Genomic DNA, 12,630 nt, shown 5'->3' with positions numbered 1-12,630 from the left:
CAATGGTCTGAATGAAATACTTGATCTGCGTCCATTTTATGATGTATTAACTTTATTTGTTCTACCTGCAGGTGATGCCTTGTATAGGGAGAGTGAGATGAGGCACTATATCTTCCTGGCACGGACCCCCTAGCCTAGGTAAACCCAGCCCCCACGTGACCTGCTCTCTCAGTTCCCAGTCACTAGCGTCTAGACTCCGGGCCATTCAAATCGATTTCTGGGGCGATTGAAAGACCCACGCAGACCCGCAGCCAATGAGTGACGGCGTGACTGCCAACATCAGTCCTGCCGTGATCGGCCAATCAGAGAGTGCGTCTTTGTCAATGACGTGTAACAGCTGCTGCGGCTTAAGCACTGGTAGCCGTTAGCATTTGGCCTCTCTAAAGCATAGCTCCCGAGCTAGCTACTAGCTATATGGCTAGCTATATGGCTATGCAACTACGTTGAGGAAATTAGACAGTAGACCATTTGGGCATGGTCTCGTGTGTATGGTTTATTTAGCCTACTCAATCTCTCCTGAGATTATAACGTTAACCTGTTAGGACACTGTGAGCTTATGTATATAAGTCCAGAGAACTTGATGAAGACAAAGTGACAAAATATCCTGGCATCCGCGGGTACACGAAAATTAACGTTATTAAATGCTGTAACGTTAACTGTAATTCTCATGTGTATTGTTTAGCCTGCTCAATCTCTCAGCCCATTTTGATGCTGAACCAAATGACCAGTCCGGCTGCAATGATTGATTTGTGAGGCAGCATATGCCAATGGAAGGCTGGGTAGCATTAGCTAATGTCATCCAGGCTACAGTAACATTAGGCTATTATAGTTATGAAACGCTGATTCAAACGTTACAATAATAAGACACAATAGGAGCCAGTTACCCTACTGTAGCTAGAGAGAGAGTAATTTCAGACCACCAGATATCACCATATTTATGTTATTAAATGCTGTAACGTTAACGGTAATTCTCATGTGTATGGTTTATTTATAAGCATTCATTGATTGAAGCAGAGTGCTGGTCGGTTAAGTTTCTCTGTAGTCATGTCCTCTGCTCCAATCTTCGGTTAGTAGTTTCTTCTGTCTCTTGTCCAGCAGCTACAGATGTCATCATTATCCACGTTATTGATGATTATTTATAAAAAAAATCTCATTGTGTAAATATTTTGTGAACGCACCAATAGTTAGAGAAGGAAACCTCTCTTTGCATTTTATTTTGTTTTTTAATAAAAGTAGGCTACTTGTGATATCTCACGTGGCTTTGATTCATCATTGCAAATTTAGCCCAATTTGTAAAAAATGCAGATGTGAACAGCTAGGTTTAATGACAAATATGGAATATCACCCAAGGAAATACCACGGTTTAATGCCAACAGATAAACCATACAGATTTGTTGTAATTGTGAACACAAATAAGGGAGCAAAGACATGGTTTTCAAGTATAACACAATGTACAACTTTTATTCAAAGACAGGATTGAAAAATATAGGTCACTTGTATTCACTTCAGACAAGACACTACGTTAAAGTCTGAAATTTACCTAGATTTGCTATAAGAATTGACATTTCAGCTTGTCACCTGATGTCATTATTAATGGACAGTACAGTAGTAAAGATTTTGAAACATTTGATTAATCAATCCAAGTCAGAAACAACATGTGCTGTGAGCCTTTTAGAATTCAAAAACCTTACTTCCAACAATTAACTAGCCTGCACTAACTACTGCACAGTAACGTGTACAAATATTGAATGCAACAGTCTCGTTCTGGAGCGAACCCCTCAGCTGAATTCACGTTGGAATATGATATCAAGGCTTGATAGATTTGATTGTACTCATACAGCAGTGTGGAGCTTAACATCTAGCTAGGTTGCATCTGGAATATGATCTGGATTATGTATAATATACAGTATAACTATATACAGTATAACTATGTCATGACATTCACGTTAACGCTATAGCCTCCAAAAATCTACTGTAGCTAGCTAGCGTTAAATAGGTTTATCTGTAACCACGCTGAAATGTGAGGGCATTAACGTTAATATTTCATTTAGGTCAAACACACCTTACCGTTATGACTGCGGCCGTTTTTGATTAACATTAGCGTTAAGTCCATGATCAAATCTAGCATTTCGGTATATTCAGTGTGTGTGTGTGTGTGTGTGTGAAAAGGATGTTACCATGCTAGCATTATTAGCACAGAATGTATACAGTCCATGGTACAACGTTAGGCCTTCAAGTCCTGAGGCGAACAGCGCCGGAGGATCCAGCATAACAAGCACGCCTGTTTCCTCATCAGGTTGGCAGCAGCTGACCAGTTGCCCTTCTCCACAATACCTGCGGCTGATGTGGGGCATGGCACTCTGGTCTGTTTGGATTGGAAGGGTATTGAATTAATACCTGAAAGAATAAACAGAGAGGACGTCAGTACAGTAGACACATGTAACAGTATAGATCCCCGTTAACATTTTACGGCAAAATTATCTGATAAACTGGCTGCGCATAACATTACTTATTTGCGGGAGTGCACGGGGGAAGTGTAGATTAATCGTGCAGCACTAGTACATTAGGTTACAAGTACATACCTCAGTCAGACTCTGGCAAATCCAAATGACTAATAATATAAAAAGTAGTAGTTACTGTATGTTACACGTGGCTAACGTTAGCTAGCTTCTGACATGTTTTTCTAGAATTCATTAGATCGTTAAATGCTCCCGTAATCTAGCTAACGTTACCTCGCTAACCCACTACAGCCGATGAGGAAAAGTCAGTCATTTATCGAATGTATTGAATTAATACCTGAAAGAATAAACAGAGAGGACGTCAGTACAGTAGACACATGTAACAGTATAGATCCCCGTTATGAGGTCTGTTGATCAAAATATCACCTCACGCTATATCGAAATCGCGTTTTAGTGGACGGGCAGCGATCATACAAAGGACAGCTTGTACAAGCTGGGGCTTCTCATCACCTGGACACATTTTACGGCGAAATTATCTGATAAACTGGCTGCGCATAACATTACTTATTTGCGGGAGTGCACGGGGGAAGTGTAGATTAATCGTGCAGCACTAGTACATTAGGTTACAAGTACATACCTCAGTCAGACTCTGGCAAATCCGACATGATTTGCTCTCCTGTTGGTGTAGTTTCACACCAACCCTCTCCAGGCATAGAAATACCCCCTTCTCGAGTGGTTTGCAGCTGCCCAACTTGCCTTTAGAACGAAGGTTTCTCTTACACAACCTGCAAAAATCGTTCACATTGGTGCTAGCCATGGCGCTGCTGTTGTGGGGTCGTTAGCTAGCAGTAGCCTAGTGAATCAAAGTGTAGGTAGCTGGCGTGCTAACAACAAAGGTTGCAGAGTGATGACGCCATCTGCTGCACTGCGCATGTGCTCTGTGCACTAAGCTGGTTGGATGACGGTTGCGTAATGGAGCGGTCTATCGGGGGGGGCCCAACAACCGCTAGAAATCGACTTAACATAGGTGGGATTCCAGACCCTAGTGACTGAGAACAGGTCTGAGAGCAGGTCACGTGGGGGATGGGTTTACCCAGGCTACGGACCCCCTCCCCCCTATATATATATATATATATAAAAAGAGTTGAGGTATTGCACTAGATACATAGGCTGTTCTGTGGTTTCATTGTGACCATTCTGGAGCCTTATCCAGGTAAATAAACCATGCTATTGTATATCTTTTTCAAATTCTTCCACATATATTTTAAACATTTTCTATTTTCTAATCTCTATGTAATTGTGACACTTGATAATGCTATATTTCCCTCAATGTACTTGTCTTTTCAAACATGTATAAACTGCATTGTCTTGCTGTCACATGATTTGCAGCTCATGCTGTCACATGATCTGTAATGATACTCACCTGTTGATAATTGATGGTACAGCCTTTTTAAACCCACCCCTGTGCCATTCATTTGTAAAGCGAACCTGATGAAGCAACAGCGAAACACGTTGTTCGCATATCTATGCAACTTAAATAAAATAAGTCTATTCTAACAACCTGGTGTGTGCTGGATCTACTCACTATATATATATATATATATATATATATATATATATAATTGGGATAGTTGGTGCTCACTGAAAATGTATGTGCCCACTTTATGAATGTCTCCCAGTGTAAATGTTAACATGTACCTAAAGATTTCTGCATTTTCACAAATTGACATGTTAATTTGTATTTCCCAAAAGTGACATGTTAAATAACTTGTATGTAGAGCTCTTTTTAAAGAGATGCCTGTCCAAATGAATAGCCACAACGAGAGCTAATTGTTCTCGCTGTTCAAGATGGGTTAGGAGGCCCATGGCAGTATTCAAACAGCACAAAGTGTATACCAAATATCCAGCAAAAATACATCAGTTCAGTAACTTCAATGATGTCTGCCAGCCACAGTGACTGCTGGTCCATCCCAAAATTCAGATAAAATGTCCCAACAAATGATGGCAGGTTACATATATGTGGCAGACCAATTTACCAGCATTTAGCAAGTGACTGTGCCAACTGCCCACTCTGCATAGCTTAATGTTGTTACTCACCCTCAGACATCTTGACACACTTCTTCACTTCTTCCCTGAACTCCTTGAGTATCTCACTAGCAGGCAGAGTGTCGTCCTCCTTCCGGAACTGATCCAGGCAGCACTTGCCACGCTTCAATGCCACTCTATAAAAGGCCCCGTCCTCACTGAATGGTCTGATGTCCACCCGCTCAATAGGAATGGTCAGCATCACATCAAATTCATCAGCATTAGAGATCTACACACACAAAAACATCACCAGATGATGTCACACGAGCCATCTGGTAGAAACGTGTTAGCCAAAACGCCTCATAGTGCTGTATGTGCCTACATTTCTAGTAAAGGTAATGGCAGTGTCCTTGTCATGAATCAACCCCTGTGTGTGGCCCCTCAGTGTTGGTGCAATGGTTAATCACCTTCAAACGTTCGTAGTAACTTCCAGTAGGCAGGGCTTCTACATCTTTAAAGCAGGTGGTGTTGCGTTTCAAATGATCCATGATGGTTTTCATTGTTATTTTGATGATGGATGCTGCCTCAGATCTTTCCTTTGTCTTTATCTTCAGTTCCTTCAGAGTGGCGGAGAGGAGTTTGGTCACGTCAGCTTTCTTTTCGATGACGCCTCGTGGCACACGAGCCTCTGTGGTGGCCTTTGGTGACTTCGGCTGCCTTTTCTTCTCCTCTGTGAAACCTTCTCCAGGTTTGCCCCTGCCAGCACCTGTTTTTTCCTTTCTGCTCTTCTCTTCTGTTTTGCTGCTGGACACAGGTGGTTTCTCATCGGTGTGTTTTGGCTTTTTCTGCTCTCTTTTCCTTGGTTTCTCTTCCTCCTTGGTGTCATGTTTCTTCTCTACCACCAGGGCTTTCCCTGGACATTGAGGCAGGGGCTTGACTTGTTTTGTTTCCCTAGGTGTGCTATTGGCACAGTGAGCCTTGCTTGATCTCCCTCGACCAGTCATGATGGTGCAATGACAAACATGCGGCTGCCGGCTGGCACTTAAAGGCATTTCCGGCATGTGTATGAGACCGCACCCCTTTACTGTTTGGCCCACAGCCCATTGGCTGTGCCTTTTATTTATTGGGGGGGGGGGGGGGGGGGGCATGGGCTGTGCCTTATATTTATTTTTTCACAGTGGTTCCCAAACTGGGGTACGTGGAGGTACTACAGGGGGTACTTGGGAGAAAGGGGAAATTGGAAAAAATGTCAGAATAAATCATGAAAATAAATAAAATGTTAAAATAAATCTGCTCAGGAGGCACTAATTGCAGCTCATTTCTTGTTTTGTAATGTTATATTCTTCAAAAGGTGGGTTATCATTCCTCCATTGCATCATGCTATAGTTTTCTCTTGCATTTATCTAAGCAAAATGTTGTAGTCGGGTAAAGGGGGTACTTGGATTCAGAAATCAGGGAGAGGGGTACTGAAGTCAAAACAGTTTGAGAACCTGGTCTACCACAATAAAGATAGAATATGCCTAATTGCATTTATGATAAATCCCAACTTTGATCTCATAACATCTAACATCTTACTAGAATTGGCTTGAAAATCATTGATGGTGGTCATTGGTCATTCTTATTCATACACCAATAGCGACATCTTGTGGACAAAACTGTCTACTGTAATGATGACTGAGCTCAAATCAAATGTTTCGCTCTCTCTTCCTTACACCACACACAGGGTATAGTCTAAATAAAGACCAGGGACACGTTTGTCTGGTTGAAACATGTTTAATGTTGCAAAGAGGCTTGTGCCATTTTAAGAGTGCAGTAGTTTATTAGCCTGGGTAAACCCAGCCTCCACGTGACCTCTATGTGCTATCAGTCACGTCTTCGTGACTGATAGCACATAGAGGTCACGTGGAGGCTGGGTTTACCCAGGCTAGTAGTTTATGCCAGTTTAAAGTTCTCCAGTGCAGTGCAGGGTTAGCAAAACGCCAAACAAAGTGCTTCAAGAGTCAACAATTAGTCTACTTGGAGTACCAAGAGTAGGTCGTTTTTAAGCTTAAACACAACCTATCGCTGGGGTTGTTCCTACAACCCAGGTTTTACGAGTAAGAACGAGGATTCTCACACTATGCCAAGCTGCTTCCCAGCAGTGCACATAGTGGATAATGTCAATTTTCTCAAAATTGACCCCTATAGGGGCACGGTGGCTCAGTGGTAGAGCTGTCGCCTCACAGCTAGAAGGTCCTGGGTTCGATTCCCACCTGGGACGCTGTGAGCGCTGAAGGAGTGCGTGTCTGTCCGCATGTCCTCGAATGCCCACCACCCGGGTGGGGTCGTCAAAAGGGTCTTATGTGAGTAATTGTGTGTCTCTGAAAAGAGAGAGAATTACTTTCAACCCTAACCCCAAAAAATCGACACTTTTCTACAAGGTCTGGATTTCCATTTCCTCATTGAAGAGAGCGGAGCGCGCGGTGCTAAAATGCAGGATCTTATCACGTCATAAGATTTAATTGAATCACACACGCATGCACGCCCGCGCGCACACACACACTCTGACACACACACAGTAGCGCTGTGCACTCGCAGCGCAGCGGCGAGTGTGTTCGCCGAGCAACGCGCGAACACACACACACACACACACACACACCATCTCTCTTTCCTTCTCTCTCTCTCTCCTCTCTCTCTCACTCTCCGTTAACGGAGAGAGAGGTCTCCGAGCAGTCTCCTCTGAGAGAAAGAGAGAGAGAGGAAAATACCTGCTGCAGACGGGACACGCCCACACAGTCCGCGGGAGAAAATACACTCTAAAATGTAATTGCTTCTCATGACTTTTGCCATGACTGTCAAACCTAAATTTATATACTTTGCGACGTTCATCATCGTTCAAATTTGTCTGGTGGCTTATTAACATAGGTTCCTGTGATGTGATGAACTCAAAATGCTAAATAATAAAAAGATATTTCTGGTTTCCAGGGACTTTAAGTTAAGTTATCCTTTCTTTATCCCCATGGGGAAATTCATCCTCTGCATTTGACCCATCTCTACTAGGAACCTTCATAGAACTAGGAGCAGTGGGCTGCCGCAGTGCAGGCCCGGGGACCAACCCCAGTTCTTTTTGCCATTGCCTTGTTTAGGGGCACTGACAGTAGTATTAAACCTAAGACACATGTCTTTGATGGTGGGAGGAAACCGGAGCACCCAGAGAAAACCCACCAAACACGGCAAGAACATGCAAACTCCACACAGAAAGGACCTGGGACGGACCGGCGTTTGAACCCGGGACCTTCTTGCTGTGAGGCAACAGCGCTAACCACTGAGCCACCGTGCCGTCCATGTTCTCCCCATGCCCCCTGGGGGTTTCCTTCATATAGGAGTCCCTCACCAAAACATGCAATATCCTGGTCGCTGAAGTGGTGCATCCTCTGGTCATTCCAGAGCCTGGCCTGTTCGGAGGTAGGGGAACTCGCCTCCCATGTCCTACTGGTGAAGCTTCCCCTGTCAGGTGAAAAGAAGCAGAAGCTGGCTACTGCTCATGTCTCGGAGGAAGCATGGAGCCAGTTTCGGCTCTCCCCAGATCGACAGAGGGTGGAGCAGCAACCAGGATAAATAAATTAAAATTAGCATTAATGGGGGATAAACATGGGATAAAAAATCAGGAGGGAATTGACCCCTATAAAACCATCCATTGCACCTGAAGGCGTCACTAGCTCCTAGCTAGCTCCGCCCCCGTGACCGCCACGTCATGTCCGTGCCATGAGCCAATACCGTCACTCAAAGCGTCCAGCAATCTGATGTTCAGAAGAAAGCAGCAAGGCTAGATGTGTGAGAATCCTCGTTCTTACTCGTAAAACCTGGGTTGTAGGACAACCCCAACGTTTTACGAACTTGTGCGACCATGAGACCCGAGGCTGGCAACGGAGCACATGGATAGCCCATGGCAATCTGAAGGCATAAGAGTGATTAAGGAACTACCACCTGGCGGCATGTGCGGCGGCAAGGGGGCGCTAGGGGGGCTTGAGCCCCCCCTGGAATTAGCCAAGCCCTCCCTAAGCCCCCCCTGGAAATTTCTTCGGAGAAAAACAAAAACTTAATTTATAACACTAACCTAGGCTAACACACAAATATTCTGAAGTTTATTCTAAAAATATAAATGAATTAAAGAAATAATCCACTGATCAATGTATTGGTGCTCTGTTTCATCCATAGTAGGAGTGAGAATTCCCAACCTCAGTGGTACACTTGAACACACCATTTACACACCTGCACGCATGCACAGACACATGACACAGCACTGAGCGGACTCGGAGACAAATTGGAAGAGAAGAGAGAAAGAAGATTGTTTTGATAGTTGACGATGCGTCTGACCTGACCCAGGTAAATGTGCTTTTGTTTTTGCAAAGAGTGAATGAACCACACACTCAACAAGCGTGTTTGCTTCAGGCCCCAAGTAAACATGTATAGATCCTGTAGTTTCACTGCACAAGAGGCTGAATTATGCAGTTACTCTACAATGAAGGCAAACACATTATTATTGCTCCAAATGATTTCAAATGGCCTGATAACCTTTTCCCGTAGGGGAGACCGGGGATAGTTGTAACATTTTGGACATTTCTGTCTGTATCTTGGAGCTCTTTAAAGCCAGTGCATTCAAAATGTGATACAAACTAATTACATGTGTGTGCTATCACATAGTGTAGTTGTTACAGAGGTCTGTATAACCAGGGAGACGCAACGCTGCGGCGGTGCAGCGGCCTCCCGGAGTAATTAGGGTGATTTCCCCCCCCCTCCCTTTTCACCAGCAGCTGCAGTGCGCAAAAGAGCCCCCAGGTGGCACATGTGAGCAGTCTCTACAGGCGGAAGTCACCTGACAGCCTGTGCCACTGAGGTTGCAGTTTTTATTCATTCCAAACATTTCCAACTTTGAAGCACCTCAAAGACAGACATTGTGACTTGTAACGTTACAAGAATTCAAGGTGAGTGAGTTTCAATTCATGTTAAGGTTAATGTAAATTGTGTTCCTTCTCAAACACCAGCTGTTTGGATATTTCCCAGAAAGCTATGAGCTTTAAGAAAGGTCAAACCCTATCTAACCCAAACTTTTTACAAAAAAAAAAAATTAAACCCTAAGAGAAACACATACAGCCAGAGATGGGAAAAGTACTGACATTCTGTACTTGAGTAGAAGTACAGTTACTTGTGTAAAAAACTACTCTGGTAAAAGTAGAAGTACTGATTCAATTATTTTACTCAAGTAAAAGTAAAAAAGTACAGGCTCTGAAATGTACCCAACGAGTAAAAGTAAAAGTATTTTTACCGTATCTTTCTGAATGACTGAGCCTCACATTAAAGAATATAATTTTGATGATAAAAGATCCCCTACAAATGTTTTACACATCTTAAAACTCTACTCTCTTTAAATGGTGTCCTATAGTTTTCCACACAAACCCCCCCCCATTAAAATCACATCTAGTCCTCCCTCATTAATATTTCCATGATATATGAATGTGCAAATAGTTAGACAAGTTTAACTGCTGGACACAAGGTGTCCCTTACAAAGTGCAGTATCACAATACTTGAGACTGATACAATACTGATACCTAATGGATAAGAAACTGAATGTCCACAAGATTGATCACATTCACAAATTCAAGGTTTATTATTATTTATTTACTGTCTCTGGTGTTAGTACACCACCATATTCCAGATTAGCTGAATAAAAAAAATAGCAGCCATGTAAACATTGCACTTGCGGTGATGAACAGGTGAGACGTGTGCTCTAGGCTCTGCAGGACTGGCAGTCTGGAACAGTACACTACTCAGGAGGACTACCAAAATCTTTTGTTTAGCTTCAGCAGAAGCTGGTTCTCAAAGTTCTTTGAACTAATGCGTGCTCGTTTCGGGCGAAAAATCAGTCCTGCAGTGCTAAAAAGCCTCTCACAGGCAGCTGAGGCAGGTAGCGCTGTGTTGAGTTTGAGAGACAAGTGGCACACTGCGGGGAAAGATTTGAGGACATCCATGGTATTAGCTGGAGAGGCCAGGTAGGACTCGAGCTGCTTGGTGTTTTCATGAGTGTTACCCTGCTTGTTGATGATGGAAAAGAAGTCCTCCTCTTCTGAAGACAGGGAACGGGAAGTGTCACTTGACTGGACCGTGGGTTGCTCCTTCAGATGGCTCTTGATGTAGTCAAGGCCTATGGAATACAAAACCAATGGATTTAAGCATATTCCCCATGAAATCGCCATTGTAATACCTAGATAAAAATAGAATTTAGATCATGGAGTCTATAAAACATTTATTTATTTGGAGTCTATAAAATATTTATTTATATTAACACATTGAGTGCCAGCCATTTTTTCATCCTGTAGGTAAGTTGTGCCAGTTTTTTTTTTGAGGATTCTGGCTCATTTTACAAGAGCCGAGGATTATTTTCTGTTAAGAATTCATGAACACCAATCATCTAAAAATAACTAATAGAATGTGTGCTTTCTCTGTCTAAAAGAGTTAGTTTGCAGAGTTAGTAGTTATGTAGATATTAGCCGTTGAGTACAGCATGGTTTCAGCGTCTGGAAATTTATTCAGAGATAAATGGCTTTTTGTGAAATTCGATAGAACACTCACTTTAACCATTCATTTTTGGCATCAGTAAGACCGTCAGACATTCTAAACAATAGTTTTGAACAGTAATTTCCTCCATAACAACAGGAAACACCCCTCTCATTCAAACTCCTCCCTCCGTGTGTCTTCTCCTCCTTCCTCCTGGCTCTACAGCGGGCGTGTCAGAAGCGCGTTGCTGCTGCCTGCCTGCCTGCCTGCCTGCCTGCCTGCTTGCCTGCGTGCGGACGCTCCTTGTGCGAGTCAAGATGGGCCGGGGAATGCGTGGGCGATGGGCAGATGTTGATTCTGGCCTTTCTGAGGTGTTTCAAAGTGTGTTTCACCTATAATCTATTTTGCAAATCGCTCTCCGCTCTCTGTGTGCTGCTGCCTGCGCGCGGCCGCTCTCGGGCAAGACAAGTCTCGAATGGATTACTGTAAAATCGCCTCGCCATTTCCTTGAATGGCTTGCTCCCGCGGCAGTTTTTTCTTTGATTTCGCTCGTCTGGGGGAGCACTGTCAACACTTAGTGGGTCGGTAAAATAGATTATACACATTCTCTTGCTCCAATAGTGATCTCGAAGATGTAAAAGTTGTTGATTGATGTCCCACCGTCAAAAAAAAAAAATGTTTATGTAAGACGAGATATCTCGGCTCTGGCACTCAAGCGTTGGATTATGTAAGACGAGATACCTCGGCTATGGCACTTAACGTGTTAACACAATTTTAATGCCAAAATGTTTTTAAAAATTACTTTTGATACACATACATGAGGGTTATTTTAAGATTGTAGTTATGTTGTCACAAGTGAATTATGTGACATTTACTTGGTATTACAGGAAACAATTTCTCATTATGTTATGATACTTCAAATGCCAAAATGTCCTATTATCATAAAGAAATGAAAAAGCATAAAGCATGGTGCAACACTCACCACGTTTTAGGATGCCATCATCACTTGTCCAGCATGTCCTGAACTTGGGGACAAGGATGGCCGCAGCAATGAGCTCTGGATCAGCAAGCATCTCTCCGAAACGCCTTTCAAGTCCTGCTTGAAGAGCATCCACCAATGGCCCACAGTACTTGGAGGAGATTCAGAGTTGCTGGAGCTTGGACTTGAGTAGTGTTATTGTAGGTACAAGCCATCCCATCTGCACATTGGCCTCTCCCTGAAGGACATCCAGCGCCTTTGCAACTGGGCTCATGGTCTTTGCATATTCTCCGAGAAATGCAATTTCAGCAGGAGTGAGCCTGTCAAGTAACAAACAACAAACAAACAAAGAAACAAACATGAATACAATGAACTGCTTTATTGTTCCTGTTAAGAACCCAGGATTTATAATTTTTCTAGGTGTGTGTGTGTGTGTGTGTGTGTGTGTGTGTGTGTGTTGGGGGGGTATTTCTGGATGATATTATTTAATCTATATGAATATGAGCATGTCAACACACACTCTAGTACTATATTTTATTAAAAGTAATGTGAATAATGCATAGCACTTTTCATACATAGTGCAAAAGTGCTGATTACAAAATAGGACATTTTTATCTGTCAGTAGAGAGACAT

At 43.0% G+C, this 12,630-nt stretch overlaps 1 protein-coding gene across 1 annotated transcript in view; it reads right to left on the bottom strand.

The window, feature by feature from the left end:
* LOC310785675 (cyclic GMP-AMP synthase-like) overlaps positions 1 to 12,091 on the bottom strand; it is a gene marked incomplete at its 5' end in the record, with an annotated part of 35,024 nt that extends 22,933 nt beyond the window's left edge. The window contains 4 exons of the mRNA XM_083646820.1: positions 4,557 to 4,773; positions 4,952 to 5,397; positions 10,414 to 10,665; positions 12,001 to 12,091. Coding sequence (XP_083502946.1) covers positions 4,557 to 4,773; positions 4,952 to 5,397; positions 10,414 to 10,665; positions 12,001 to 12,091 — 1,006 coding nt within the window. The remainder of the gene's footprint in view (positions 1 to 4,556; positions 4,774 to 4,951; positions 5,398 to 10,413; positions 10,666 to 12,000) is intronic.
* Between the last annotated feature and the right edge of the window lie 539 nt (positions 12,092 to 12,630).

The sequence above is a fragment of the Poromitra crassiceps genome (assembly GCF_964638095.1).
Source record: "Poromitra crassiceps genome assembly, chromosome: 11".
NCBI lineage: Eukaryota > Metazoa > Chordata > Actinopteri > Beryciformes > Melamphaidae > Poromitra > Poromitra crassiceps.
Note: the sequence above shows the minus strand (reverse complement) of the source record. Positions and strands in the feature narration are given on the sequence as shown.